The 25,954-nt window shown below is 46.2% G+C and overlaps 1 protein-coding gene and 1 long non-coding RNA gene across 2 annotated transcripts; one reads left to right on the forward strand and one right to left on the reverse strand.

The window, feature by feature from the left end:
• Positions 1-253: 253 nt before the first annotated feature.
• On the forward strand, positions 254-4,905 carry LOC140214360 (putative nuclease HARBI1). Its single transcript, XM_072285731.1, has 2 exons — positions 254-832; positions 4,900-4,905. Exons 1-2 carry the CDS (start codon positions 254-256, stop codon positions 4,903-4,905), a joined length of 585 nt encoding a protein of 194 aa, XP_072141832.1.
• Positions 4,906-7,767: 2,862 nt separating this feature from the next.
• Positions 7,768-24,349, reverse strand: LOC129383765 (uncharacterized). Its single transcript, XR_008611636.1, has 2 exons — positions 24,112-24,349; positions 7,768-10,138 (listed from the first exon to the last, which is right to left on the reverse strand). It is a non-coding gene; the product is annotated as an uncharacterized lncRNA (long non-coding RNA).
• Positions 24,350-25,954: the final 1,605 nt, after the last annotated feature.

Genomic DNA, 25,954 nt, shown 5'->3' on the forward strand with positions numbered 1-25,954 from the left:
TGCGATCATCAGCGGTGTACACTTTTAAAACCTTATAATAAATTACACGCTTTACGCGGAGCACTTACCGCCGTATTCACAAACCAAACTTATACTTATGCTTATGACTTAAGTCAGTGAACAGCCCTTAACGCGTTTCAAGAACCAACCTTGTACTTATCGCAGAACTTTTCTCGTACTTATGGTCGTGATAAGTAAGGCTCGGTTAAGGTAGCCTCTGACCTACCTTAACGCTCCCTTGTATACAAACAAAATGGCGGCGATGGACGACTTCGAGGAGTTTGTGGGCTACCTGGATCGCCACGAAGAAATATCGACTGGAGCAGCCTTCGAATACGCATCGCCGCCGCGTCGAGTAGTCAGGGATCGTTTAAATCCGATGGAGCTTTACAACGACGACGAGTTTTTGTGCCGATTCCGCTTCAGCAAAAGTGCCGTGCAGCAGCTGCTCGCAATGCTGCCTCTGCGGGAACACACCGACGGACGTGGGTTCCCTGTGCCGCCTCTCCTGCAGCTCCTTATAACACTGCGGTTCTATGGAGCAGGCACATTTCAAATTGTGACCGGGGACCTCGTAAATGTTTCGCAGCCGACGGTCTCCCGGGTCATCGAGCGCGTATCTACCATGATCGCGAGAAGCCTGTTCACTGCGCTTGTGAAGTTCCCTGCCGCTTCAGAAGTGAGTGGTGTGATGAGCGAATTTTATAAGTTAGGAAAGTTTCCCGGTGTCAGCGGGTGCATTGACTGCACCCATGTGCCGATTAAGAGCCCTGGTGGTGACCACGCCGAGGTTTATCGCAACCGAAAAGGATACTTTTCGATAAATGTTCAGGTGAGTGCCCATTTCAAATACCGAAACGCAAACAGAAGCGGTACAGAATGCCGCTGGTAGTACGACTCTGTATGTAACAGACGTAACACGAAGTAAACCACCAGAATCATTTACGACGCGGTTTCACACCGCCAGTGTACATCTGTGCAACGACAGTTGTCGATGTTTCGAATTTGCTAACCCGAATCTGCACCAACATTTTGCCCCTCATTAAAATGCAAGTGCCGTGACCAGCACTTTGAACCGGCAACGTTTTCCTCAGCGTCGTTCCGATGAAATCACAGCGCCGCCAGTATATAACCCTTTATGTTTTCACCCAGTATAATCTCGATTGTGTGTGTATATTTAGGGACATAAAAAATATCAGTAGGTTATTTATTAACCCCAATGTAACGGAACGTAATGAGAACAAGCACGCCTGAAAATTCGGCAAGGGTACATATAATTGCTAAAGTCAACTTTGTCGGAATACAGTGCTGTTATGCGGCGAAGATTGCGTCATGAAATTTGGGGAAGCATATGCACTCGTTCGTTAATTATTCACGCTCGCACGTACCGCAGATCACACGACGACTCGGCTCTTCGGATCACCAAGCGCGTTACAAGCGGTTCGCAAAATCTGAAATTTAGCACGTTGTTAAGCTAATGTACTTGGGCCGGGACGACTCAAAAATTCGTATCGAACATGATCATGTAATCAGATTCCACTGCATAGCTCTATCACAGAGCTACACTATTACGAGAACAGGAACGTGAATTATAGATAAGAAGGACCTACTCTAATGATTCAGTACGTTTGTACAAAATCGTCAAAATCGTTTCAGGGTCCTTTTAAAGGGGCCCTGAAATGATGCTGCTCTGGTCTAAATTTTTCGCAGGAGTGTAGTCATCAACAGGTTGTTTTTGTAAATGTTTAAAATGTTTTAGAGCAATATTAGTGCTTTCTTTGGCTGGTTAAGCGCTGCGCCAACAAGTGGCTGGACCGTGCAGACCGATCAGGCCGCTCACGTACGTCTACGCAAAAGTTCCTTCATATCAGCTTGAGTTTATGCCTCCAGCCATCTGCCGAAATGCCAGCTTGCCTGTGGTTACCGCAATACCAGGCGCGTTCGGCGCTTCGACAGACTGCTCGCCACGCACGCTGCTTTGATAGCTCTCGCTTGGGGTCGACTGCCAAGCAGCTGGCGGAGAGTTTGGAGAGGCTTCGCGCGCGCGCTCCTAGAGAACGAGAAGTCGACGACACGACGTGTCATCATCACGCAGAGCCAGTGAAGGCGGAGCCTAGCCCCGACCCATGACCCCGACCACTCGGCGAATGAGTTCGGGAGAAAATGCATGATTGTGGAGGAGGGTACCGTAACTTGTAATCGTCCGTAGCTCTCTTAATACGAGACGTTTCACACAAATTGTAGTGCGAATAGTTAACTTTAGCTGTACCCTACGCGTCTACAAAATTTGTCCGAACCGTTTCAGGGGCCCTTTCGTTTCTACAAGCGTTTTCGTGCCTTTCGCTGGGACAATTTGTTGATGAGATTTTCAACATTGACCCTCCCAAAAATTTGCCGGGCCGCGGAAGGATAAGGAACAGCTTGGGATAACCAAGAAAGCTTAGATGTACCATCGAAGCTCCCATGTTACGCTCACGTCCACGCTCACATCCAATTGACAGGAAGCCGCCATGACACATTTTGACTACCGGAAACAGATGGCGCTTAGAGCCCTAGAATGTTAGAGTTACTTTAAAGACCGTTGAAACAGTTTTTTGTTTAAAACATTTTACGTATTGCTTACTTTAATTGACAGTTTTCGTTCCCTGTCTAAAGAATTGCCAACAAAAAGTACGATTTACAAACGGTTTATTATCACGAATGGCAGCGAAAACCGAAACCGAAACCAGGGCGACGCACTCGTTGTGGGTACAGTTTTATTAACCTGGATCAATGCCTCGATGATAGTGCAACGAAGCCAGAACATATGTGTACAAGGGCGATGGGTGCTACATTCATAACAACAATATCTCGACATTGGACAGTGCTGCATAACATGCTTGTAGCTGTAGTTTTCACACATTTTTTACACATGGTACGCTTCGGTTCTTTTCGGATTTACTCTCGGACACATTTTAAACTGCGCCACTACGCACATGCCAACATTTCGTCACAATTTCTTTAATGCGGCATTTAGTTCATCGAGTACACCGACAAAACTTGCGCGAAAATGCTTTCGAGCACCTGTCTCAGCAATCCCCGCCACCCTCCGCTTCCCCCCCCCCTTTCTTTTTCTATACCACCGCTAATTAATGCACGTGTGTTAACCTCCGCATACAAATCACTCGTGGTGTGTCCCTTATTCACTCCGAATTAAAAGTCGGTGCTGTAAACTTACGTACGTACAGTCCTATACACTGCGGCTGGTCGCGTCGCAATCCCGTGTTTCTCTAGTTTTAACGCCCGCGCAATACGTATGTAGTACTCAACAATCGGTTTGCTCTGGCGCAGTTAGAAGACGATCGTCGTCGTGCTCTTTGCGCATAACAAACGCGTCACACACACGCACACACACAACTCGATTGTGCAACACGCGCTGTTCCACCTTGTATCGCTTTGTTCGTGGTCGTGCTGTTTGCGCAAACAAACGCGTCACACACGCAACTCGATTGCTCTGCACACACCAAACGCCAAAACGCGATGTTCCACCTTCGTTCGTGGTCGTGCTATTTTGCGCATACACCTTCGTCACACACGCAACTAAATTGCTCTTTGCACACCAAGCGCGTCACACACACACAACTTCGATTGCCGTAAAACGCGCTGTTCCACCTTGTATCGCTTCGTTCGTGGTCGTGTTGCTTGCGTGCAAGCGCAATGAACCGCCCACCCTGGCGCTCCAGCGGGTTAAACCCTGCGCTATGGTATATTTCTATGGGCCCCACGCGCGCGCGCATAGGGACTAGGGCGTTTCAGGAGCTAGGCGCGTTTTTTACACGACAACTGGGGACCTATGCTCCCCTAGGGCGAAAAGTTACCTAGATATATAGTTCCCGTTGGTGCCGCGGGGGCGGCGCTGCAGTCGACCGGCTGCACAGGCGAGCGAATGTAAATGCGGTCGCGCATTTACATTCGCTCGCCTGTGCAGCCGGTCGACTGCAGTGCCGCCCCCGCGGCACCAAAGGGAACTATGTATCTAGGTAACTTTTCGCCCTAGGGGAGCCTAGGTCCCTAGTTGTCGTGCAAAAAACGCGCCTAGCTCCTGAAACGCCCTAGTCCCCATGCGCGCGCGCGCGAGGCCCATAGAAGTATGCGCTAGCGCAGGGTTTTTAGTCTTTATTCTATGGCGACAGGGTGCACGCAAGCAGCACGACCACGAACGAAGCGATACAAGGTGGAACAGCGCGTTTTACGGCAATCGAAGCTGTGTGTGTGTGACGAAGGTGTATGCGCAAAATAGCACGACCACGAACGAAGGTGGAACATCGCGTTTTGGCGTTTAGTGTGCGCAGAGCAATCGAGTTGCGTGTGTGACGCGTTTGTTCGCGCAAACAGCACGACCACGAACGAAGCGATACAAGGTGGAACAGCGCGTGTTGCACAATCGAGTTGTGTGTGTGCGTGTGTGACGCGTTTGTTATGCGCAAAGAGCACGACGACGATCGTCTTCTAACTGCGCCAGAGCAAACCGATTGTTGAGTACTACATACGTATTGCGCGGGCGTTAAAACTAGAGAAACACGGGATTGCGACGCGACCAGCCGCAGTGTATAGGACTGTACGTACGTACGTTTTTTTAATGTGGCCAATCTTAAAAGGACGATGGCATTTCTGCACCGGCGGAGAAGTGGGAAATCGTGATTAAATTTGGCCGATCATTGTCAAAAGCAAAGGCTTACCCTTAATTAGGGGTTATCTCCTACCTTCTACTGAAACTGCAGCCTCTAGTAGGCTTCATGCACTTTTGTAGTCATGACACCATACGACGATACCCTCTGACGTGGGGCCCAGACTACTGGAGAGCTGGTTGATCAAGCTTGCTCAATATACTTGACCTTTTGTTCTTTCATTATGCTACAGTGCTAGAGCGTAGTTTCTTGCTATTAGTAAACTGGCAAAACAACAAAGCATTGCTACTTTACTCCTCAGTGTTGTGGTTCTTCAGTCAATGACACTAGAGGGGAAAGGAATCGAGATCCAAGCCAAGTGGCAAATTGTGTTTAGTCAGTCTTAAACACCCTTAACTCAATGTTTTAGATGCCTGTGTGGTTGATACCTTGTCTAGTGGAACTTCTTGCCATCCCCAAAATGTGCATAGCACCAGAGGTATAGTTTGACAGCTGTAAGCAGTGCAATTAAGGGAGTGCAGTACCTGTATTGCAGCTTTACACCAGCTAAGATATTGAAGCTTAGGAGTATGTTGATATTTCTCATCTATAGTGTGGCAAGAACTTGTAATCCGCCCTCAAGTTCTGCTGGAGCACAAGCTACTGTTGCTCTTTTGTGCAGCTAGTGTCAGCAGACAAGCTTGCAGTATTGCTAGGTAGAAAAGCACTTAGGCTTCACGACCATCCAAGTCATAAATGAATAAGTGCATGGCTAGAAGTTGTAAATTGCAAGGAACAGTTCAAATGCCATTGAGTATAGTTGCGCTATTGCAATGTATCCTTCGGAGCATTGTACGAGCCATGGTGGTTCCCACATTGTGAAGTGCCAAACCAGTGACATATGATAATGATGCCAGCGTAATCCAGTGTGGCTGTACTTTGTTCTATAAAAACTTTTCATGTGTTTTAGATTATATTTAGTGCAGTATCTGAAAGGTTATGCGCAGATGATAGTTGACCTTACAGCCATTTTTTCTATACAGTCCTTCACTTTCCATCAACTTCAGCAAATCATTGAAGCCCCAAAATAACACATTTAATATTGGTATTCAGATTGAACAGTTTCAGTTCTATGTGTATGTTTCAGAGAACTGGACCAAACATCAAGAATGAAAATTTAGCTACCTATTGATGCTGTAGCTTTAGGCACTGCAGGAACCATTTATCTGCAGCACCCAACTTATCCCGTATTTGATGGATCGTGACAGATGTGTGAAGAAGCACGAGTGTTATGCAGAACAGTTTTCAAGAGGTAATGAACCTCTGCCATATACATAAATAACTGGAAGCCTTCTCCTAAGGAAATGTTCGTGCTCTGCACTGTAACATCGACAAGTCCCTCCCTAAGATAAGGTGATAAAGAGAGCTGGTTTTATGAATCTGTTGTATTTCCACAATTTTAACATGGTATAAGTGAGGCCCAAGGCATAAATGGGACTGTGTGCTGTTCTGTATGCGTGCTGCGCTTATTGTACAGATTCAATAGTAGCCAATCAATAGCCATTTTATTGAAGATGCAAACTGGATCATATCCTAGGGCCAACTCACTGTCAATGAAAACTGTTATACTGGCTTTCTGCACTGTTTATTGATCATGGACTTCTTTTTGAGGTGCGATTGAAGTCCCTCAAAATCTTACTTAAACTATGAATTGCAACTGGGAGAACGTGTCCGTTCATTAGGACCACACTTTTTGTATTTAGCTCTCATCATTGTAAACAGCTTCATAATGAGAGGAACCTCAGACGAAATGCTTATTTTTTCCTCGCATCCTTCTTCTGCCTTCTTTGTAAGTACAAACTATGGCCATGTAAACTAGGTAATCTTGCATTTATCCTGTCTACAAGTGCCTCTTTTGACATTCATGCCTGTATTGCCTTTTCAGTGCCTAAAAATTCCCTTTTTCCTTCTTTTCTCATGACTCCATTTTGTTAAACAAGAACCACTGAATAGTAATGAATCTGAACAGTAATGACGAAAGCATTGTGCGGAAATATGCAAGGTGATCAGGAAATGTAAAATGAGTCATACACCCGATTGTAGCAAACTGTTACAGAGAAAACCCATGCAGGTTTCTCGGAAATTCTTCACAAACCTACCACATGCTTCAGACTGCTCCTGTGATTCAGATATCTGCGATAATACGTAAAAGTAGGTTCTCACGGGCACATCTATTCTCTAGTTCATGAAGTCTTCATTCCAGAGAGCCTCACCATGCCATAACACTAACCCCCGTATTCAGAAATGCATCTTAACTTGAAGCCCATGCTTGACTCAATTTAAATGACGCCTGTCGTGAACACACCATAAGCAATGCAATGAGCATCTTGGGCACATTCACACCATACGTCATTTATATCAAGTCAAGCATGAGCTTCAAGATGTATTGCTGAATACGGCAGTAAGACTTAATAAAGGTTGCTATTATTTGTCCAATGTTTCAGTTTTCTCAAGAATATCTAGCTTTTTATGAATGCTACCAATTCTTGCTTCATTCTCCTTTTCACCACATGTGCTTCATGGCAATCTCTTTCATCTTTCCATCCCTTCTCCTTTCCCATGCTGTTGGCCAACGTGCAGGTGTTGTCTATGCGCTAGACAGTTACGATGTGGTCAGCAGGCTTTGCATTTCTCTGTCAACCAATTTCTCTCTTTGCTTTTGTGATCAAGTCCGCCTGACCCTTAGCTTACTGTATACAATGAAAACAAAGCCTTTTTTTTTTTCATGAAATGGGCAAGCACTTGCATCTCTTGCAAAGGATCTTCTAGTAAAGTTTCTCGTTCCTGCAATCACACTGAACATGCACATCCATCATAATTTTTATGCATCTAAAACGCACCGCCAGAAAGAGTAACAAAAACCAGCTATATTTTCAGATAACACTTGTGGCTAAGAAAGCAAACCAACACCAATTATGGGTGGTCTCCATTTTTTTTTTTTTTCAACATGCAAGGAGCATTGTGCACACACCTCTCAAGCATAAATGGAGCACGTATGAGCCATGATGCCTCAATGGCTCCCATGTTTGATCACCCAAAAGAAGGCAGGCCAAACATAAAATTTGTTTTTTGGAAATTCCGTTTATTATAGCTAAAACTTTATCTTGAAAACACAAAAAGTAGTCTTCATTTCAAGACCGTGCAACCTCTGGCTGTATTTTGCAGAGCATGAAAATATACTAAATTGAAATGGCAACAGCAAAGAAACACTGGCTTCCATCTTCTGCAATGCAGAAGAGAGTGACACTGTACACAGTCAAAGGCCATTTCATGTTGCCACACATTCTTTATCCGCTACCTGAAACGATTACATTACACCATGAGGATGACAAAGCTCACATGCATTAGAGGAAAATTGGTTGGCTATCTTGTCTCCCATACAACTCTGCCAAATACCTGCAATTAGTGTAAGTATGCTAGTTCCTTGCACTGTTTCCCATAACATCTTTGTTGAAGGTACTGGGTAACAATATCTCAATCACTTCACAAACTGCGGATATTATTGTTAATTTTTAAAACGAACAGCTTTATTTGCCTCTCGACAGCACATGGCATAATTTGTTTAATGTAAAAGGTTGAAGCAATTCATCGGCATGCGCTTCACAATGTGCCTTGCAAAGATTCCTCATTAGCAAATATACTGTTTCGAGAGTTTTCATTTCAGTTTGCTGACACAATGACAAGAGACAGGAGGGAAGCTATGAAGCTGCTTGTCTCTCCACACCAAAAGCCAGCACCTATAGACTCTGCTAAAGATGTACTTCTCAAAATCTGGCTACTCCTTGACCAATCTGTGCAAAAATGTTAAATATGTGAGTCAGAAGCTATGTCAATCAGGCTGCTGCCACTCAAAGGGCAAAGCTCCTTGAAACAGCAAAGCTCAAAAAAGAAGGAAAGAAAAGCACGTGTGAATGTTTCATGCTTTATCATGTAGAATAAAGGTTTCACCAACGCCAGGAATGCCACGCATCAGTGCCAGCGGGAACATCGTCTTGAGAATGGCTCCTTGATTTGGATTACATATTTCAACTAACAATTCTGCTGTATTGATTTATAGGTTGTATTTATGAAATCAGCAGCAATTCTGCTCGTACAGTTTGAGAAATACGCCAAAATTGATGCATGGTTCTTTCACATAAGAATTTGAAGGATAAATTCTAGGAAGCGTTACAAAGGCAGAAACAGTGTTCGAAGGTGTCAGAATGAGGGCCATGAAATGAGGTCCTTGACTAAACGAACAGTGCCGCTGCTGCAGACATTTTAAGCATGAAATGCTTTTAGCTCCTGTTGTCAGCCACCTTCAATGAACCGAAAGCCAGAGTCATTATCCTGTCACTCAAACCGGCTCATCCGGGCAAACAGTCAAGACTGCAATACATATGCTAGTTACTTCCCAAACATGTTACAAAAAATATTGCTTCCGAGTTCTAAATATTTGCTCACAATATCACTCAAGCTGTAACTTCTAGTACGCTGAAGTTTTATTGGTCACTTCTAATAGCGACGTTCAGAGGCAGATACAAGGCACTGTACACTTGATTGTCATTTTTTGGCACTGAGACACAGTTGCTTGTGCTCTTTTCAATGCCAGCAGTCCGCGAGGTCCACGGCGCATCTGGTGGACCGAGACGAGACTTGCAATGGGGTTCTGTCTTTTGACAGGAAACTTGCTTCCATATGGACCAATGTACAGTTGCGTGGTGCAGTGGGGTGGGGTGTGCCGTTGGGAATGTACGCTACACCCATTTTAAGATTGTGGCTAGTATCATCTACAATCAATCTGCTTTGTTGGCAGCCATTTCGTGCTTACATCCACTCTCGATTACAGGAGAGCCAGTATTTTTTAGTGTCACCAGAACAGCCTGAAAATGCTCATACAAAATTCTCCAAAGAGCGCAAGCGCTTCCGAGCTTTTTTAGTCTGTACATTCCAGCTATCTGAAATGAATCCAAGAAAGTAGTGGATGTTAAGGATATGATCATAGAGCTATGGCATATTACTTCGAGGTAGATGAAGTGGTACACGAAGGTGTCTTGTGTATTCTATTTCAGTGATAACATCATAGTGAACTGTTGGATAGTGTTCAGGAGAGATGCCGCACTAGTGCAGCCAGCATCAAGTGCAATCAAAATGTGGCTTTGCTGTTGTTCAAAGCAGATATTACATTCGCCCTACAGCAGAAAGGAAACGAAGCAACACCTTTAAGAAGGCAGTCCCCAAACAGCAAAAAAAAAAAAGGTTGGAGGACACTTAAGAGTGCCTTTAAGAGTGGAACACGATAGCATTAAAAGATCCCTGGCTGCTTCTCACGCTTCCGGGCAGCTGCAGCTTATGCTTCTGTAATGTTTTCCTGGAAATGCTGGTGGCAAACGCTATGCACGAAGGCGAGCTTTCTGGGGTGTGCCACTCCTAAGTCAGACCTGAAATGGCAGCTGGAAAAGGGGTTTGTGTTTGAGTTGCTGCACAACAGAATTATGTTTTCTCGCATATTCAAATTACAATCCAACGCTATCATGTCTCGAGGTTGTGTGCAAGTCATACTTTATGAATTTTTCACACATTCTACTTTGAGAATTTTAATTCGTTCAGTAACGCCTATATGCCACGTGGAGGGCCTGCATGAATCGGGATGCATGGTTTGGGATTAATTTTCTCATGAAAAAGGTCACCAACACCACTGCTGGATTTTCAGCGACATGGGGCCCTGAACGCTACGGCTGTTAATATTGTGAATCAGTTCCGAGCCAACAGCACATGTGCCATGCACAAAAAAAATCAAAGTAGATGCACTTGCGCACTTCCCAAACATTTTTTTACAAGAAAGGCAGAGGAAAAACCTATGCTGCTAAGACATCAGATGAGTAATATGTAAAACATGCAATATAAAGTTTAATTGTACACCCGACAAGGACTATATGGTAACGTAGATTGGAGACGGAGTCTTGCAGAATATACACTTCTCTTTAATGGCGGGCCAGAACAAGAGCGTGCAGCTTACGCACTTCATCGTCTTTAGTGGCACCGACCTTTGCGCGCGCCGTCCTGCGGTGCAGGAGCCCCACATCTTTGTGTCAATTGCCTCCCATGAGAAAAGCGACCGTCTCGGTCGCGTCAAAAAGTTATTTCAGTGACATAAGAAATGGAGCTCCTCAGGTGCATCTCGGCATTCACGTATGCGCATAGTATGGTTTCATGCGCACTACGTGAACAACTTCAGCGGGAGGACGACGACAGAGTGAACTGGGGTCAGAACTGTAGGGGACCACTTCGTAGGTCATGTCACAGAGGCGGCGTGTAACCTTGTAAGGACCAAAATACCGGCGGATCAACTTTTTTGAAAGTCCACGGCGGCGGACAGGCATCCAGACCCACACGCAGCCGCCGGTATTGTAATGGATGTCGCGTCGACTCTAGTTGTATCGAAGGGTGTCAGGGCTATTATCAGCCAGTGGTAGCATGGCGTCAAGTGTTGACCTGACGTGGCGCCCGTATACAAGTTTGAATGGCGTAAACTGTGTAGTCTCCTGTACAGCAGTGTTATACACAAAAGTCACATAGGGTAAGATCGCGTCCCACGTCTTGTGCTCTATGTCGACATACACGGAGAACAAATCAGCCAGCGTTCTGTTCAGACGTTCCGTTAATCCATTGGTTTGAGGGTGATATGCAGTGCTCTTGTGGTGATAGCTATGTGTCAGCTGGAGAACATCCTGCATAAGTTCCACTGTAAATGCTGTACCGCGGTCAGTGATGAGAACAGACGGTGCACCATGTCGTAGGACGATGTCGCGTACAAAGAACTTGGCCACTTCATATGAATTTGCTTGCGGAATAGCTTCAGTTTCGGCGTACCGGGTTAAGTAGTCGGTAGCGAAGACTATCCATCTGTTGCGCGAAGAGGTCACTGGGAACGGTCCAAGTAGATCCATTCTATTTGTTGGAACGGTGCTTGAGGAAGGTCCACAGGATGGAGAAAGCCAGTCGGTTTAACTGGTGCTTTCTTGCGGCGCTGACAGTCGCGGCAGGTCTTCATGTACAGTTGCACAGAGGAATAAAGCCGGGGCCAGTAATACTTCTGTCGTATCCTTGCCTAAAGTCTTGGCAAATCCCAGGTGTCCCGCACATGGCTCATCATGGCAGGCTCGCAAAATGTCGTGGCGTAGTGCCGAGGGCACGACAAGGAGGTACGTATTGGGGCCGCTTCCGCAGTTTTTCCTGTAAAGGACGTTGTTGTACAAGTAGTATGATGATAAGCCGCGCACGAGCGAGCGGGGTAAAACACCTTCAACTCCTTGGAGGTGCTCGATCCGCGGCAGCAGCTCAGCGTCAGCGCGCTGGTGCTCAGCCATCTTTATGGCGTCGATAACGCCGACAAATGGCAAGTCATGGTCAGGGTCCGATGAGGTCGTAGAGAGTGGTGCACGTGACAAACAGTCAGCGTCACTGTGCTTCCTGCCAGATCAGTAGACAACCGTAATATCATACTCTTGTAAGCGCAGGCTCCAATGGGCTAGTCTGCCTGAAGGATCTATTGAGGTTGGCAAGCCAGCACAGGGCGTGGTTGATCGCTGACAGCGTTAAAGGGTTTACCGTACAAGTAGGGTCAGAATTTGCCAATTGCCCACACAACCGCTAAGCATTCCTTTTCAGTAGTTGAGTAGTTTTTCTCAGCCTTGGTGAGACTGCGGCTTGCATAAGCAACGGTGCGTTCCGCACCAGCTTGCCACTGCACAAGTGCCGAGACTCGCATTGCTGGAGTCAGTATGGATTTCAGTGTCAGCGTCTTCGTCGAAATGAGCAAGTATCGGGGCCTCTTGCAAACGCACAATTCATTGAAAGACTGCTGCTGCTCATCCGCCCAAATGAAAGGCGCATCGTCGCATGTAAGCCCTGTCAGAGGCTCAGCAATTCTCGAGAAGCCCTTGACGCAGCGCCCATAATATGCGCACAAACTAAGGAAGCGTTGGACAGCCTTCTTGTCTGTGGGTGGTGAAAACTCAGCGACGGCAGCTAACTTGTCGGGGTCTGGTCGGACGCCTTGAGGACCAACGACATGGAGAAAAAATTTGAGCTCTTGGAACCTGAAGTACCATTTCTCAGGCTTGATGGTGAGGCCGGCAGTATGGATCGCAGTGAGGACACTCTCGAGTCATGTGAGATGTTCGTCAAACGTGCTCGAGAACACGACGACATCGTCCAAGTATACGAGGCAGGTTTGCCGTTTGAGTTCAGCAAGCACGGTATACTGGTGCTATTAAAGGTGGCAGGTGAGGAACAGAGACCGAAGGGGAGAACTCTGAACTCATAAAGCCCATCAGGTGTCACAAATGCTGTTTTTTCACGATCCTGTTCATCAACTTCGATTTGCCAATATCCTGATTTAAGATCCAACAAAGAAAAAAACTTGGCATGTTGTAGACGATCCATTGCGTCGTCGATGTGTGGCAATGAATAAACATCACGCTTGGTGACACGGTTCAACTTTCTGTAATCTACACAGAAGCGTAGTGTGTTGTCTTTCTTTCTGACTAACACTGCAGGGGAGGCCCACGGGCTGGTGGATGGCTGGATCACGTCGTCTTGGAGCATCTCTTTCACCTGATGCTTGATCGCTTCCCTTTCCACTGGAGACCCTCTGTAAGGATGCTGACAGACAGGACGTGCAGACTCGTCCGTAATAATGTGGTGCTTTGTGATGGACGTGCGCCGCACTTTGGATGACGTTGAAAAACAGTCCACAAATTCATTCACAAGACTCGGTAGACGGTCTTTCTGATGGTCTGGCAGAGCGGCGTTAAAGTGAATCCGTTCTTTTAGGCTGGGTAACCCAGATTGCTGAGACGATGCGGTTTCCAATGTGGCAATGTCAGTAACGTTAGTGATTTCGCGAGGAAATGAGCTCAGTTCAGCCATTTCGTTCGTCGCGGTACATGCCGATACTTGTTGCTAAAGTTTGTTAGCAAAATGACTGAACATTTGTTTTGCACCCGAAGAAGCCCTCTGGCTATACAAATGTGGCGCTCAAGAAGCAGGGGCATGTTTGCCTCAGTAATTCCTTCGGCGGCGTCCTCCATGTCGCATTGGACAAGGGTAAGCACGCTACTCTTGGGTGGCAACGTGATGTGATCGTCAGTTACGCAAAGCGCGATGTCACGGTCGTTGTCATTACTGTTCGCCATGGCTTGCGTAGTCGTGAAGCTGACTCTAGACTCTTGCAGGTCGATGATGGCACTGTTCGCCTCAAGGAAATCCATGCCGAGTATAAGGTCCTTTGAACATTCAGGAAGAATGACGAAGTCGCCGATGTACGTGAAGCCCTGCATGTTGACTCGTGCCGTGCACCGACCCATTGGAGTTATGAGATGCCCTCCTGCAGTACGAATCCGAGTTCCGGTCCATTGCGTCGAAACTTTGTTCAGCATACACGCGAGATTCTGGCTCATGACAGACGTGTCTGTACCCATGTCGATTAACGCCGTGACTTCGTGGTCATCTATGGTAACTCGTACGTCGCAGGATACTGACACGGAACTACACTGCTTTCTCTGCATCTCAATTACGTCATATCGCGGTCGTCGTAGTGGAGGATCTTCAGCGTTCGCAACGTCAGCAACCTCACCCGCGCAGGTCGCTGGACTTAGTTTTCCTGGGAGGCAGGGCTGGGTGAGCGACGCCTCGTTGCTCTCGATGTGAGGAGGGGGCTGGAAGACCAGTTTCGGGCGGGTGACGGTGACCGGGGTTTAAGGAATCGTGGAGCAAACAAGGTCCTGGCCTCTGCGAGGTATGCTTCAAACTCCAGGGGGCGTTCACCATTGCACGGGCACGGTGCATTCAGTGAAAATCCAAGGAGCCCAGCTCGACGGTAAGGACACGCCCTGTAGAGGTGATCAGCTTCATCGCAATAAAAATGCAAGGGCCTCCGGTCTGCGGTGCGCCATACGTCGCTCTTGCGGGGTGGTCGTGTTTCAGCCATGAATGGCGTGCGGCGAGGCCTGAAGTCGCCAGTTGCTTGTTCAACGGCGTGCACACCATGAAAGTCCGGGACGTCGCTCACATCGCGAAAAATACGAACTCCCCGTTGCTTCCGCATACGACATGCAAGGTTGTGGCTGCCGTACCTCGTGCTGTGGTGTCTCGCTTCACTCTGGGACTTCGACTGACTGCCTGATTTCCTCCCGGACGACCTCAGCCAGATCGAGCCGCTGTACCGATGCTGGAGCCACCTGAAGATTTTGAAGCTACTCTCGAACGATAAACCTAATGAGCTCCTGCAAGGCGTCGGTATTGTCCAGGGGTATAGCGAGAGAGTCATGCGATAGGGTCGACACGTCGCGGTTCTGCCTTGTTCGCTGCTGCAGTGCCTTTTCCATTGATACGGCTTCCGCGAGAAACTCTGCAACAGTCTTTGGTGGGTTGCATATTAGGGCACCGAATAACTCTTGCTTGACACTGCGCATCAAGTTCCTGAGCTTCTTTTCTTCCGGCATGGATAGATCCGTGCGTCGGAAAAGTCGGCATATATCTTCGAGAAACATTGCAACGCTTTCATTCGGCCTCTGTACTCTCGCCTGAATTGCAGATTCAGCTCGCTCCTTGTGATCGAAGCTGGCGTATGTGCCGATTAGCTGTTGTCAGAATTCGTCCCATGTCGATAGGGCCCCGCTTCACGATTCTCAAACCATGTCCACACATAGTCCTTGAGGGCAAAGTAGCCGTTCGGTAGCTTGCGCTCTGGAGTCCAGCCGTTGAATTCTGCAACACGCTCAAAGTGATCGAGCCAGTCCTCTACATCCTCAAAGGTGTCCCCATGAAAGGACGTGGGGATTCGTGGCTGGTTGAGGACGACCTCGGTCGGCGCGGTCGAGGAAGATGGAACCGATGTATTCGTCCTTCTTACTTGACTGCGTAGAGGCTCATGTTCAGGCGGCAGTCTTTGAAGTCGGCAGCTTGTCCGTACTTGCACAGTAGTCAGCTTGACCGGACTTCGTACTGGGTTTGTAGGCGGTGTTCGATCTGGGAGTGGTAGCACGTACCCCGCACCTCCACCAGAAAAATGTAACGCAGATTGGAGACGGAGTCTTGCAAAATATACGCTTCTCTTTAATAGGGGGCCAGAACAAGAGTGTGTAGCTTACGCACTTCGTGTTTCATAGCGCCGACCTTTGCGCGCGCCGTTCTGCGGTGCGGGAGCCCCACATCTTTGTGTCAATATGCACCAATTGCACGCAGAATTGACGTCAACTCAGGGTGAAGGTCGCTTTCCAAGTTCTACCTGGTGTTGTCTACAGGCAACAAACGCACTGCTGAAGAAGCTTACACAAGCATTTTTCATTTTCCTTCACTGTCTTTAGTCTCTGTGTATTTTGTACATTTCCACCAAACCTAAATGTTTTCCCTGGGGTTTTTCATGTTTCATCCCTAACAGTTAATGCTCATTACAGTGTTGAAGATGTTTGCATGCTTTTTTCTTCTATGCACCACACTTAAAGAAGAGCCATCCTGTCAGCCACCTAGGTCTACTCCTTTTGCTCAACTACATTTTGGAGCCCAATGACGAGAAAGACTTCTCTAGCATACCTGAAGGTGATGAAGTAGAACAGGATTAGCGGCTGCGTGAGATATTTGAAGACAATGATTTTTTTTCCAGACAAGATTTGAAACATGAGTTCCAAATTTATTAGCTTTCTTTTACCATTTTTTATAAGGCTATTGAGTAAAACCATCTTCATCTTCAATTACTGACTGAATTAATCTTTCATATTAGCAACATTCTTGTATCATTTAGCGTGTGTTGATGTTGGGCAGTGTTTTCGCAATAACAGCCTTTAGAGAGTTTTTATCTATGTGTAGCTGTTCGTCAGTCTCCTTCCCAGTAACACCTGCCATACATAGTGGCATGCAGATTGAAGTGTTCGGAACTAGGAATGCTACATTGAGGTTGATGTGGCTTCAGAAATTTACCACCAGACACTCGTGAGCCATGCAGGGGTTGTGGAAGCAAATAAATTACATAGGGTGGTGCCTAATGACATCGTGCCAAAAAGCTTTACTATGTCACCTAGGGCTGCTTGGCTAAGGCCATAGTCGGATTTTGAGGGTTCTCACTTGTATCACCCCCTACCTCCCGGAGGAACTCAACCACTTGAATGGCACCTTGCCACGGGCATCAGTTATTTCTTTTTGTCAGAGATGATTATTAGACACGATTTCTTGTATCAACCTGAAAACAATGTGGTTCGTGACATTTCAAGAAGGTGGTGATCTCCAAGTTACTGTGGTCACTGTGTAAGGCGACTAGCACAACATCAAGTTCCATCTCGTGCATCAGGCAGAATGCTGCTATTTCCAAATAAATTTGCTATAGGTCACAGAGGTGATTGTGAAGGTGAAGTCGAGCGCTTACAGATTGAGAATGTTAATGGTTAACGGGATTCAAAGCCGCATCCTCAAATACTCTGCGCAGCTTGCATGACAATGTTGAAACTCAAGCCTGCGTCCTTTGGACTAATATTTCACTGTTTTGTATGGCTACTTTTATAGAAGACAAAAGCCAAACTTCTCCAGGTTTAAGATTGGTTTTACGACAGCTATGACAGAGCCAACTCCTTGGTGCACGCTTATGGTAGTGGTGACGAAGCCATCAGGAGCACTCTACACTTTTATGGATTATACAAAAACTGAATAAGCAAGTTCTATGAGCATCATATCCAATTCCTGCAGTAGAGCATACCCTTCAGATACTACGAGTCACAGCTTGGTGTATGAAAAATTGATGCCCAAATTCAGGGTTTTGGCAAATCCCTGAGAAATGACGGAAAGTTCTTGACCACCTTTACAGCACCATTCCATTGGTTTCACTTTAACTGCTCATGCGATTTGGTATCTGGCGTGCCCCAGATCAAATACAATGGTATATGAATGATATTCATCCAAAACACACATATGTTGCTTGTCATATGGTCGAGGTTATCAGTTGATGCTCAACTAAACAGCAACACAACAAACTCTGCAGTACATTTGAGGGCACCCACTGGGCAAGAGCTGCCATCAACAAAGAGAAATGTAAGTTTGGCATCACAATAATATCCTACTTGGGGCATATCATGAACGAAAACAAGCTCAAAGCTGTCACAGACATGCCAAGACCATCCTCCAGAACTACAGCTGCTAATGGGCATGACCACCTATCTAGGTTTATTCGCTCCTAACATGACAAACACTACACCCATTGCCCAGCATGCTGTTTTCAAAGCATGGTTTATCTGGAACCCACACAGGTTCAAGAATTCTCAAAATGGAAAGAAATACTTTCTTCAGATCCAGTGCTTGGCTGGCGCTCCTCAAAATGAGAAACCAGCTGCTAATCACAGCTGATGCTTTGTGCTGTGGTCTAGTTGCAGTGCTCAGCCAAAAGCAAGACGATGGGCAACATGTTACTAGATACGCCTCAAGATATTTTGCAGAGACAGAATGCCTGGCTATGCCTAGATATAGAAAGAAGTGCTTTCTTTCTTGCAAGCTTGAGATAAATTCTATAAATGGGGCAACAATCTGTTTCCCAAATCATAAAATGCACACATGATTGATACATTATGAGGCATAATGTACATCTTAGGCAAAGACTTTCCCGCAGCTGATACACTGTCAAGTTCTCATGTGAAGGAGAATAACAGGCACCAGAAGGGCCTACCAAGATTGAAGGCTATGCATGCTGCCTCTCCCCACCTTCTTTACAAGAACTGAAGAAAGAACAAGTACTAGATTAATGCTGCTGCCAACTTCGCATCTTCACTTGAAAGAGCTGGCCAAGGTGTTGCAAAGTCCGAAAGAATTCTGGCTTCACAAGGACGATGTAGTCCAAGACATGTTGACATTGTGGTAACAAAACCATCGCGCCCAAGAAGCTACAGGAGCTTACCCACCCAGCACTTCTCACTTGAAGGCCACTTTGGAATCAATAAATGCCTAGCAAGACGGCAAAGTACTGCATCATAAATACATACAAACAGCAAATGTCTTCAAGTCATGTCATGCATGCTAGCACCACAGGGCTAAGAGAAGGGTGACACTCCTGCAACTGGGATTCTGAGAAAAGCTGTTACAGAAGTTCACCATGGACATATTTTCTATTGGAGGGGTGCGGTGGCTCATCATAACAAAATACTAGTAAGGGTATCCTGAGCTAGTACTGGCTAGTTTGACAGGACCTGTGGTTGTGACTCAATGCCTCATTGTTTTCACAAGGCGTGCAATAGTGTAGTGGCCGTGAACCACAACAAACTGTAGCTTGGAAAAGGGCGCAGCTCGCTGTTCGCAGAATTCATAAGAATTCCAACAAATGGCATGCAGTCCACACTACCGACACCGCAGTGATCTCACACAAGCCACTGTAAACTTATCCAAGAACTCCCTTGAGACGTCAGGTGATGCCTACAAGACACGATTATAGACTGAGCCTTCTGAAATATAGCTCCTCGTTAGTGCAAATGCTTACGAGCCGAAGGCTTAGGACTACACTTCAAGCTACTGCAGACAGCTTCTTTCCACAACTCCCGGACCGGAGGAAAATGAAAGTGCATGAGCAAAAGTGCTGGCAGAAACAGAAAACTTACTCTGATGTTGGGCATGGCATGCAAGATCTACCCAATTTGTATCCAGACATTAATGTCCGAGTAGTTGACCTGGAAAATGCAGGCACACTTCAGCAGCCAGGAGATAAGCCCAGGTCATAGTGGATAGAGACGGACAAAAGGACCATTCATCTCAAACAGGACACAACCAGTGCCACTGCCTCTGGCTACATAATCAAGGGTTCGACGAAAGTTCGTCTGATCAGGCATGGAAACGGGGGAAAAAAAAAAGAAAATGTGATCTAAGAAATAATAGTCACACGACTATTATTTGCCAAACATGCGCAGGAACATAGTCACAAGATTGACTGGGACAATGCCACTGTTGTTGCCAAAGAAAAGAACATGTCATCCCGGCGGCTGCTAGAATCGCTAATCATTCAATCAACGCCAGCTACGATGAACCAGACACCAGGGACTATGCCTGCCATTTACGCATGTTTGTTACGTCACGTGCTGGCTACATAAGTGACGACGATTTCCTGTCAAACTCAGTGAACAAGGAGCCCGTATGCAGTTCCAAAACGTCGGGTTATACATCAGACTTGGTCAGTGACCGTGAACCCCCCTTCACGTCTCTGGCTAAGGGAGAACACAAGCAGCCACAAGACTGTACCAAAGAGGTTCCGTTTTGTAGAGATCCTGGGCATCAACACCATAGAAATGGACAATGCATAACACCAACTAAGCAGTAAGCAACATGACCCTTTTTATACAGGGAAAGATGTGCTACAAAGATGCTCGTACTACTGTAAGGCTAATGTGCATGCTTGTAGAAAATGATCACAATAAAAAACTCACCTCTTGCTTTGTGCTCAATGTTGAGGCTACTATTCTGAATCACAATTACTTTATCCCACCTAGCTAACAGTTTGCCAAATCTCAAAGAGGTTTTAATAAGAATTTTGTCTCGACTACCCGAAACGCCAGTCTGTGTAGTAGTGTTACACAGTGTTGGGTTCAAATCTGCCATAATCATGAATCCGAATGAACTTGCCCACATTTCAGTTATTCTGCAAAAGTATTTGGCATCACTTCGTTGCTTCTATACGCACTGAGGCAATCACAGCTGTGAAACACATTTAGGTCGTACTAAAGATGTTTTCGGATTCCTGATTAATAAGAATACAGCTGGTAACGTAGAGGACTTCTATAGCATTAACGAGAGGGTGGCAGGTCTCGTTGCGACACTTAATAAGAGGTACAAATTGAAGGTAGTAGATCCCGACATCCACTCATGATGACCAGGAAGCCGAAAGCTTTTATAAAGACGTGGAATCAGCGATGGGTAAAGTCAAATCAAGATACACTATACTGATGGGCGAGTTCAATGCCAGGGTAGGCAACAAGCAGGCTGGAGACAAGTCAGTGGGGGAATATGGCATAGACACTAAATATAGCAGGGGAGAGTTACTAGTAGACTTTGCAGAACAGAATAATATGCGGATAATTAATACCTTCTTCTGCAAGCAGGACAGCCGAAAGTGCACGTGGAGAAGCCAGAATGATGAGACTAGAAATTAAATAGACTTTATACTCTGCGCAAACCCAGGCATCATACAAGATGTGGACGTGCTCGGCAAGGTGCGCTGCAGTGACCATAGGATGGTAAGAACTCGAATTAGCCTAGACTTGAGGAGGAAATGGAAGAAGCTGGTACATAAGAAGCCGATCAATGAGTTAGCGATAAGAGGGAAAATCGAGGAATTCCGGATCAAGCTACAAAACAGGCATTCGGCTTTGACTCAGGAAGAGGACCTTAGTGTTGAAGCAATGAACGACAATCTTGTGGGCATCATTAAAAAGTGTGCAATAGAAGTCGGTGGTAACTCCGTTAGACAGGATACCAGTAAGCTATCGCAGGAGATGAAAGATCTGATCAAGACACGTCAATGTATGAAAGCCTCTCACCCTACAGCTAGAATAGAACAGGCAGAACTTTCTAAGTTAATCAACAAGCGTAAGACAGCTGACATAAGGAAGTATAATATGGATAGGATTGAACATGCTCTCAGGAATGGAGGAAGCCTAAAAGCAGTGAAGAAACTAGGAACAGGCAAGAATCAGATGTATGCGTTAAGAGACAAAGCCAGTAATATTACTAATATGGATGAGATAGTTCAAGTGGCAGAGGAGTTCTATAGAGATTTATACAGTACTAGTGGCACCCACAACGATAATGGAAGAGAGAATAGTCTAGAGAAATTTGAAATCCCACAAGTAACGCCGGAAGAAGTAATGCTTTGGGAGCTATGCAAAGGGGGAAGGCAGCTGGGGTGGATTACGTAACAGCAGATTTGTTGAAGGATGGTGGGCAGATTGTTCTAGAAAAACTGGCCACCCTGTATACGCAACGCCTCATTACCTCGAGCGTACCGGAATCTTAGAAGAACGCTAACATAATCCTAACCCATAAGAAATGGGACGCCAAAGACTAAAAATTCTAGACCGATAAGCTTACTGTCCGTTGCCTACAAAGTATTTACTAAGGTAATCGCAAATAGAATCTGGAACACCTTAGACTTCTGTCAACCAAAGGACCAGGCAGGATTCCGTAAAGGCTACTCAACAATAGACCACATTCACACTATCAATCAGGTGATAGAGAAATGTGCGGAATATAACCAACCATTATATATAGCTTTCACTGATTACGAGAAAGCGTTTGATTCAATTGAAACCTCAGCAGTCATGGAGGCATTACGGAATCAGGGTGTACACGAGCCGTATGTAAAAATACTGAAAGATATAATGCTTCACATCAACCATGGTCCTCCATAAAGAAAGCAACAAAATCCCAGTAAAGAAAGGATTCAGGCAGGGAGATATGATCGCTCCAATGCTATTCACAGCGTGCTTACAGGAGGTATACAAAGACCTGGATTGGGAAGAATCGGGGATAAGAGTTAATGGAGAATACTTTAGTAACTTGCGATTCGCTGATGATATTGCCTTGCTTAGTAGCTCAGGGGACCAATTGCAATGCATGCTCACTGATCTGGAGAGGCAAAGCAGAAGGGTGGGTCTAAAAATTAATCTGCAGAAAGCTGTTTAACAGTCTCGGTAGAGAACAGCAGTTTACGATAGGTTGCGAGGTACTGGAAGTGGTAAGGGAATACATCTACTTAGGGCAGGTAGTGATCGCGGATCCGGATCATGAGACTGAAATAATCAGAAGAATAAGAATGGGCTGGGGTGCGTTTGGCAGACATTCTCAGATCATGAACAGCAGTTTGCCATCATCCCTCAAGAGAAAAGTGTATAACAGCTGTGTCTTACCAGTACTGACGTAGGGGGCAGAAACCTGGAGGCTTACGAAAAGGGTTCTACTTAAATTGAGGACGACGCAACGAGCTATGGAAAGAAGAATGATGGGTATAATGTTAAGGGATAAGAAAAGAGCAGATTGGGTGAGGGAACAAATGCGAGTTAATGACATCTTAATTGAAATCAAGAAAAAGAAATGGGCATGGGCAGGACATGTAATGAAAAGGGAAGATAACCGATGTTCATCAAGGGTTACGGACTGGATTCCAAGGGAAGGAAAGCGTAGCAGGGGGCGGCAGAAAGTTAGGTGGGCGGATGAGATTAAGAAGTTTGCAGGGACGGCATGGCCACAATTAGTACATGACCGGGGTTGTTGGAGAAGTATGGGAGAGGCCTTTGTCCTGCAGTGGGCGTAACCAGGCTGATGATGATGATGAAGATGTCAAAGGCCATGTAACATATGTGCTGAAAGGAGCAATGACAACTTACGACATTGACAGATGCCATTCAAATGAGCGTTGCTGTGCCAGTCGAAATTGCTGCTTTGACATTGGCTAAACTTGAGACAGAATAGCATGAGGCAAAGTGAAAAGAGAACAAAGGTGCATTTTTGGAGCTACATCGCCTCATTGCTCCAATGCCCAAGCATTTGATAATTCATTCATACAATGCGACGGCCTACGCAAAGCCACGTTTGGATGAACCAATGTCTGCTTTCAAACAACACAAAATTCCACTTTTTCACGCACTAACCAAGAACTGGCAGGTTTGAGGATTTACGAGTGTCAAGAAATATTGAATCTGTCATTCATATGTGTACACTTTGTCGCATTATCTTCGTATTATCAAGTGTATGCTTGAAAGCGCAGACACTAGTGCTGGCTTGCTAGCTAAACGCACTTTCAAGTGGCAGCTGGTGATAGAAATCTTCGAGCATTTGTCTATAAAAACGTTCGCGTAGATTTCGCTGTATGCTCATGCGCTTTCACTGCAACGCACTGCGTGACCTCTGCCTGTCAGGCCAAGCAGAAGAGCGCCAAGGGACGAAAATTGTTCATTTGGCACTGTAAATACGTATGTCTCTATTACAGTGTGCCTGTATATATACTTCGGCGACGGCAATGATGCCAGCGCTTGCAACAGTCGGCCAATTTAAAGAGCGTGTCACAGCGTTCGCTCTCCATGTGTACAATCTAACACGGCGAGTCTCTTTTTTCATGCGGAAGCAGCCTTCTGGATCTAAAAACACTGATATCGCGCGCGCAACAGAACAAAGGGGCGGTAGTGCGCATAAGGTTAAAATCGTAGTCCGCTAGATATGGGCTATAAATAACGGCTCAAACACGTTACAGATGGGTGTCAATTTAAGGCGTGCAGAGCATTTAAAGCGTACTTTTAGCGAGGACTTCAGGCGGCGTGAAAAATGATGCCTATTCATGCATAAATAACAAAAAAAAAATTATGTGCGCCCCAGATGAGTTGAAAGTGGTCGCAAACAGCTACCTTACCTGTCTATGTGAATGACAGGTGCAGCCTCTGAGCTTCTATACGATCTCTATTCGGTATTCTATTGGGTACAAGAAAGAGTTATTACGCGGAAGGATAAGGAACAGCTTGGGATAACCAAGAAAGCTTAGATGTACCATCGAAGCTCCCATGTTACGCTCACGTCCACGCTCACATCCAATTGACAGGAAGCCGCCATGACACATTTTGACTACCGGAAACAGATGGCGCTTAGAGCCCTAGAATGTTAGAGTTACTTTAAAGACCGTTGAAACAGTTTTTTGTTTAAAACATTTTACGTATTGCTTACTTTAATTGACAGTTTTCGTTCCCTGTCTAAAGAATTGCCAACAAAAAGTACGATTTACAAACGGTTTATTATCACGAATGGCAGCGAAAACCGAAACCGAAACCAGGGCGACGCACTCGTTGTGGGTACAGTTTTATTAACCTGGATCAATGCCTCGATGATAGTGCAACGAAGCCAGAACATATGTGTACAAGGGCGATGGGTGCTACATTCATAACAACAATATCTCGACATTGGACAGTGCTGCATAACATGCTTGTAGCTGTAGTTTTCACACATTTTTTACACATGGTACGCTTCGGTTCTTTTCGGATTTACTCTCGGACACATTTTAAACTGCGCCACTACGCACATGCCAACATTTCGTCACAATTTCTTTAATGCGGCATTTAGTTCATCGAGTACACCGACAAAACTTGCGCGAAAATGCTTTCGAGCACCTGTCTCAGCAATCCCCGCCACCCTCCGCTTCCCCCCCCCCCTTTCTTTTTCTATACCACCGCTAATTAATGCACGTGTGTTAACCTCCGCATACAAATCACTCGTGGTGTGTCCCTTATTCACTCCGAATTAAAAGTCGGTGCTGTAAACTTACGTACGTACAGTCCTATACACTGCGGCTGGTCGCGTCGCAATCCCGTGTTTCTCTAGTTTTAACGCCCGCGCAATACGTATGTAGTACTCAACAATCGGTTTGCTCTGGCGCAGTTAGAAGACGATCGTCGTCGTGCTCTTTGCGCATAACAAACGCGTCACACACACGCACACACACAACTCGATTGTGCAACACGCGCTGTTCCACCTTGTATCGCTTTGTTCGTGGTCGTGCTGTTTGCGCAAACAAACGCGTCACACACGCAACTCGATTGCTCTGCACACACCAAACGCCAAAACGCGATGTTCCACCTTCGTTCGTGGTCGTGCTATTTTGCGCATACACCTTCGTCACACACGCAACTAAATTGCTCTTTGCACACCAAGCGCGTCACACACACACAACTTCGATTGCCGTAAAACGCGCTGTTCCACCTTGTATCGCTTCGTTCGTGGTCGTGTTGCTTGCGTGCAAGCGCAATGAACCGCCCACCCTGGCGCTCCAGCGGGTTAAACCCTGCGCTATGGTATATTTCTATGGGCCCCACGCGCGCGCGCATAGGGACTAGGGCGTTTCAGGAGCTAGGCGCGTTTTTTACACGACAACTGGGGACCTATGCTCCCCTAGGGCGAAAAGTTACCTAGATATATAGTTCCCGTTGGTGCCGCGGGGGCGGCGCTGCAGTCGACCGGCTGCACAGGCGAGCGAATGTAAATGCGCGACCCGGTCGCAGGAGTGGAAAGGGGGGGTAAGCGTTATAGTGCCCTGGTCGTTCGAACGCTTAGGGCCCGAAAGCGTTAGGTTCACCCAAATAGACGCTAAATAATGGTTTGGCTTGGCTCCGTATATTATGTTTAAATAGGTGGCGCTAAAGCGATGAACGCGACGATCGAGCCCTGAATCGGTGCTTCCGTTCTGCCCGTGCGGTCTTCGCCTGTGT

This window comes from Dermacentor andersoni, unplaced genomic scaffold (genome assembly GCF_023375885.2).
Source record: "Dermacentor andersoni unplaced genomic scaffold, qqDerAnde1_hic_scaffold ctg00000039.1, whole genome shotgun sequence".
Classification (NCBI taxonomy): domain Eukaryota; kingdom Metazoa; phylum Arthropoda; class Arachnida; order Ixodida; family Ixodidae; genus Dermacentor; species Dermacentor andersoni.

Coding starts and splice junctions, on each gene's coding strand:
- LOC140214360 (XM_072285731.1), top strand. CDS start 254: ATGGCGGCGATGGACGACTTCGAGGAGTTTGTGGGCTACCTGGATCGC.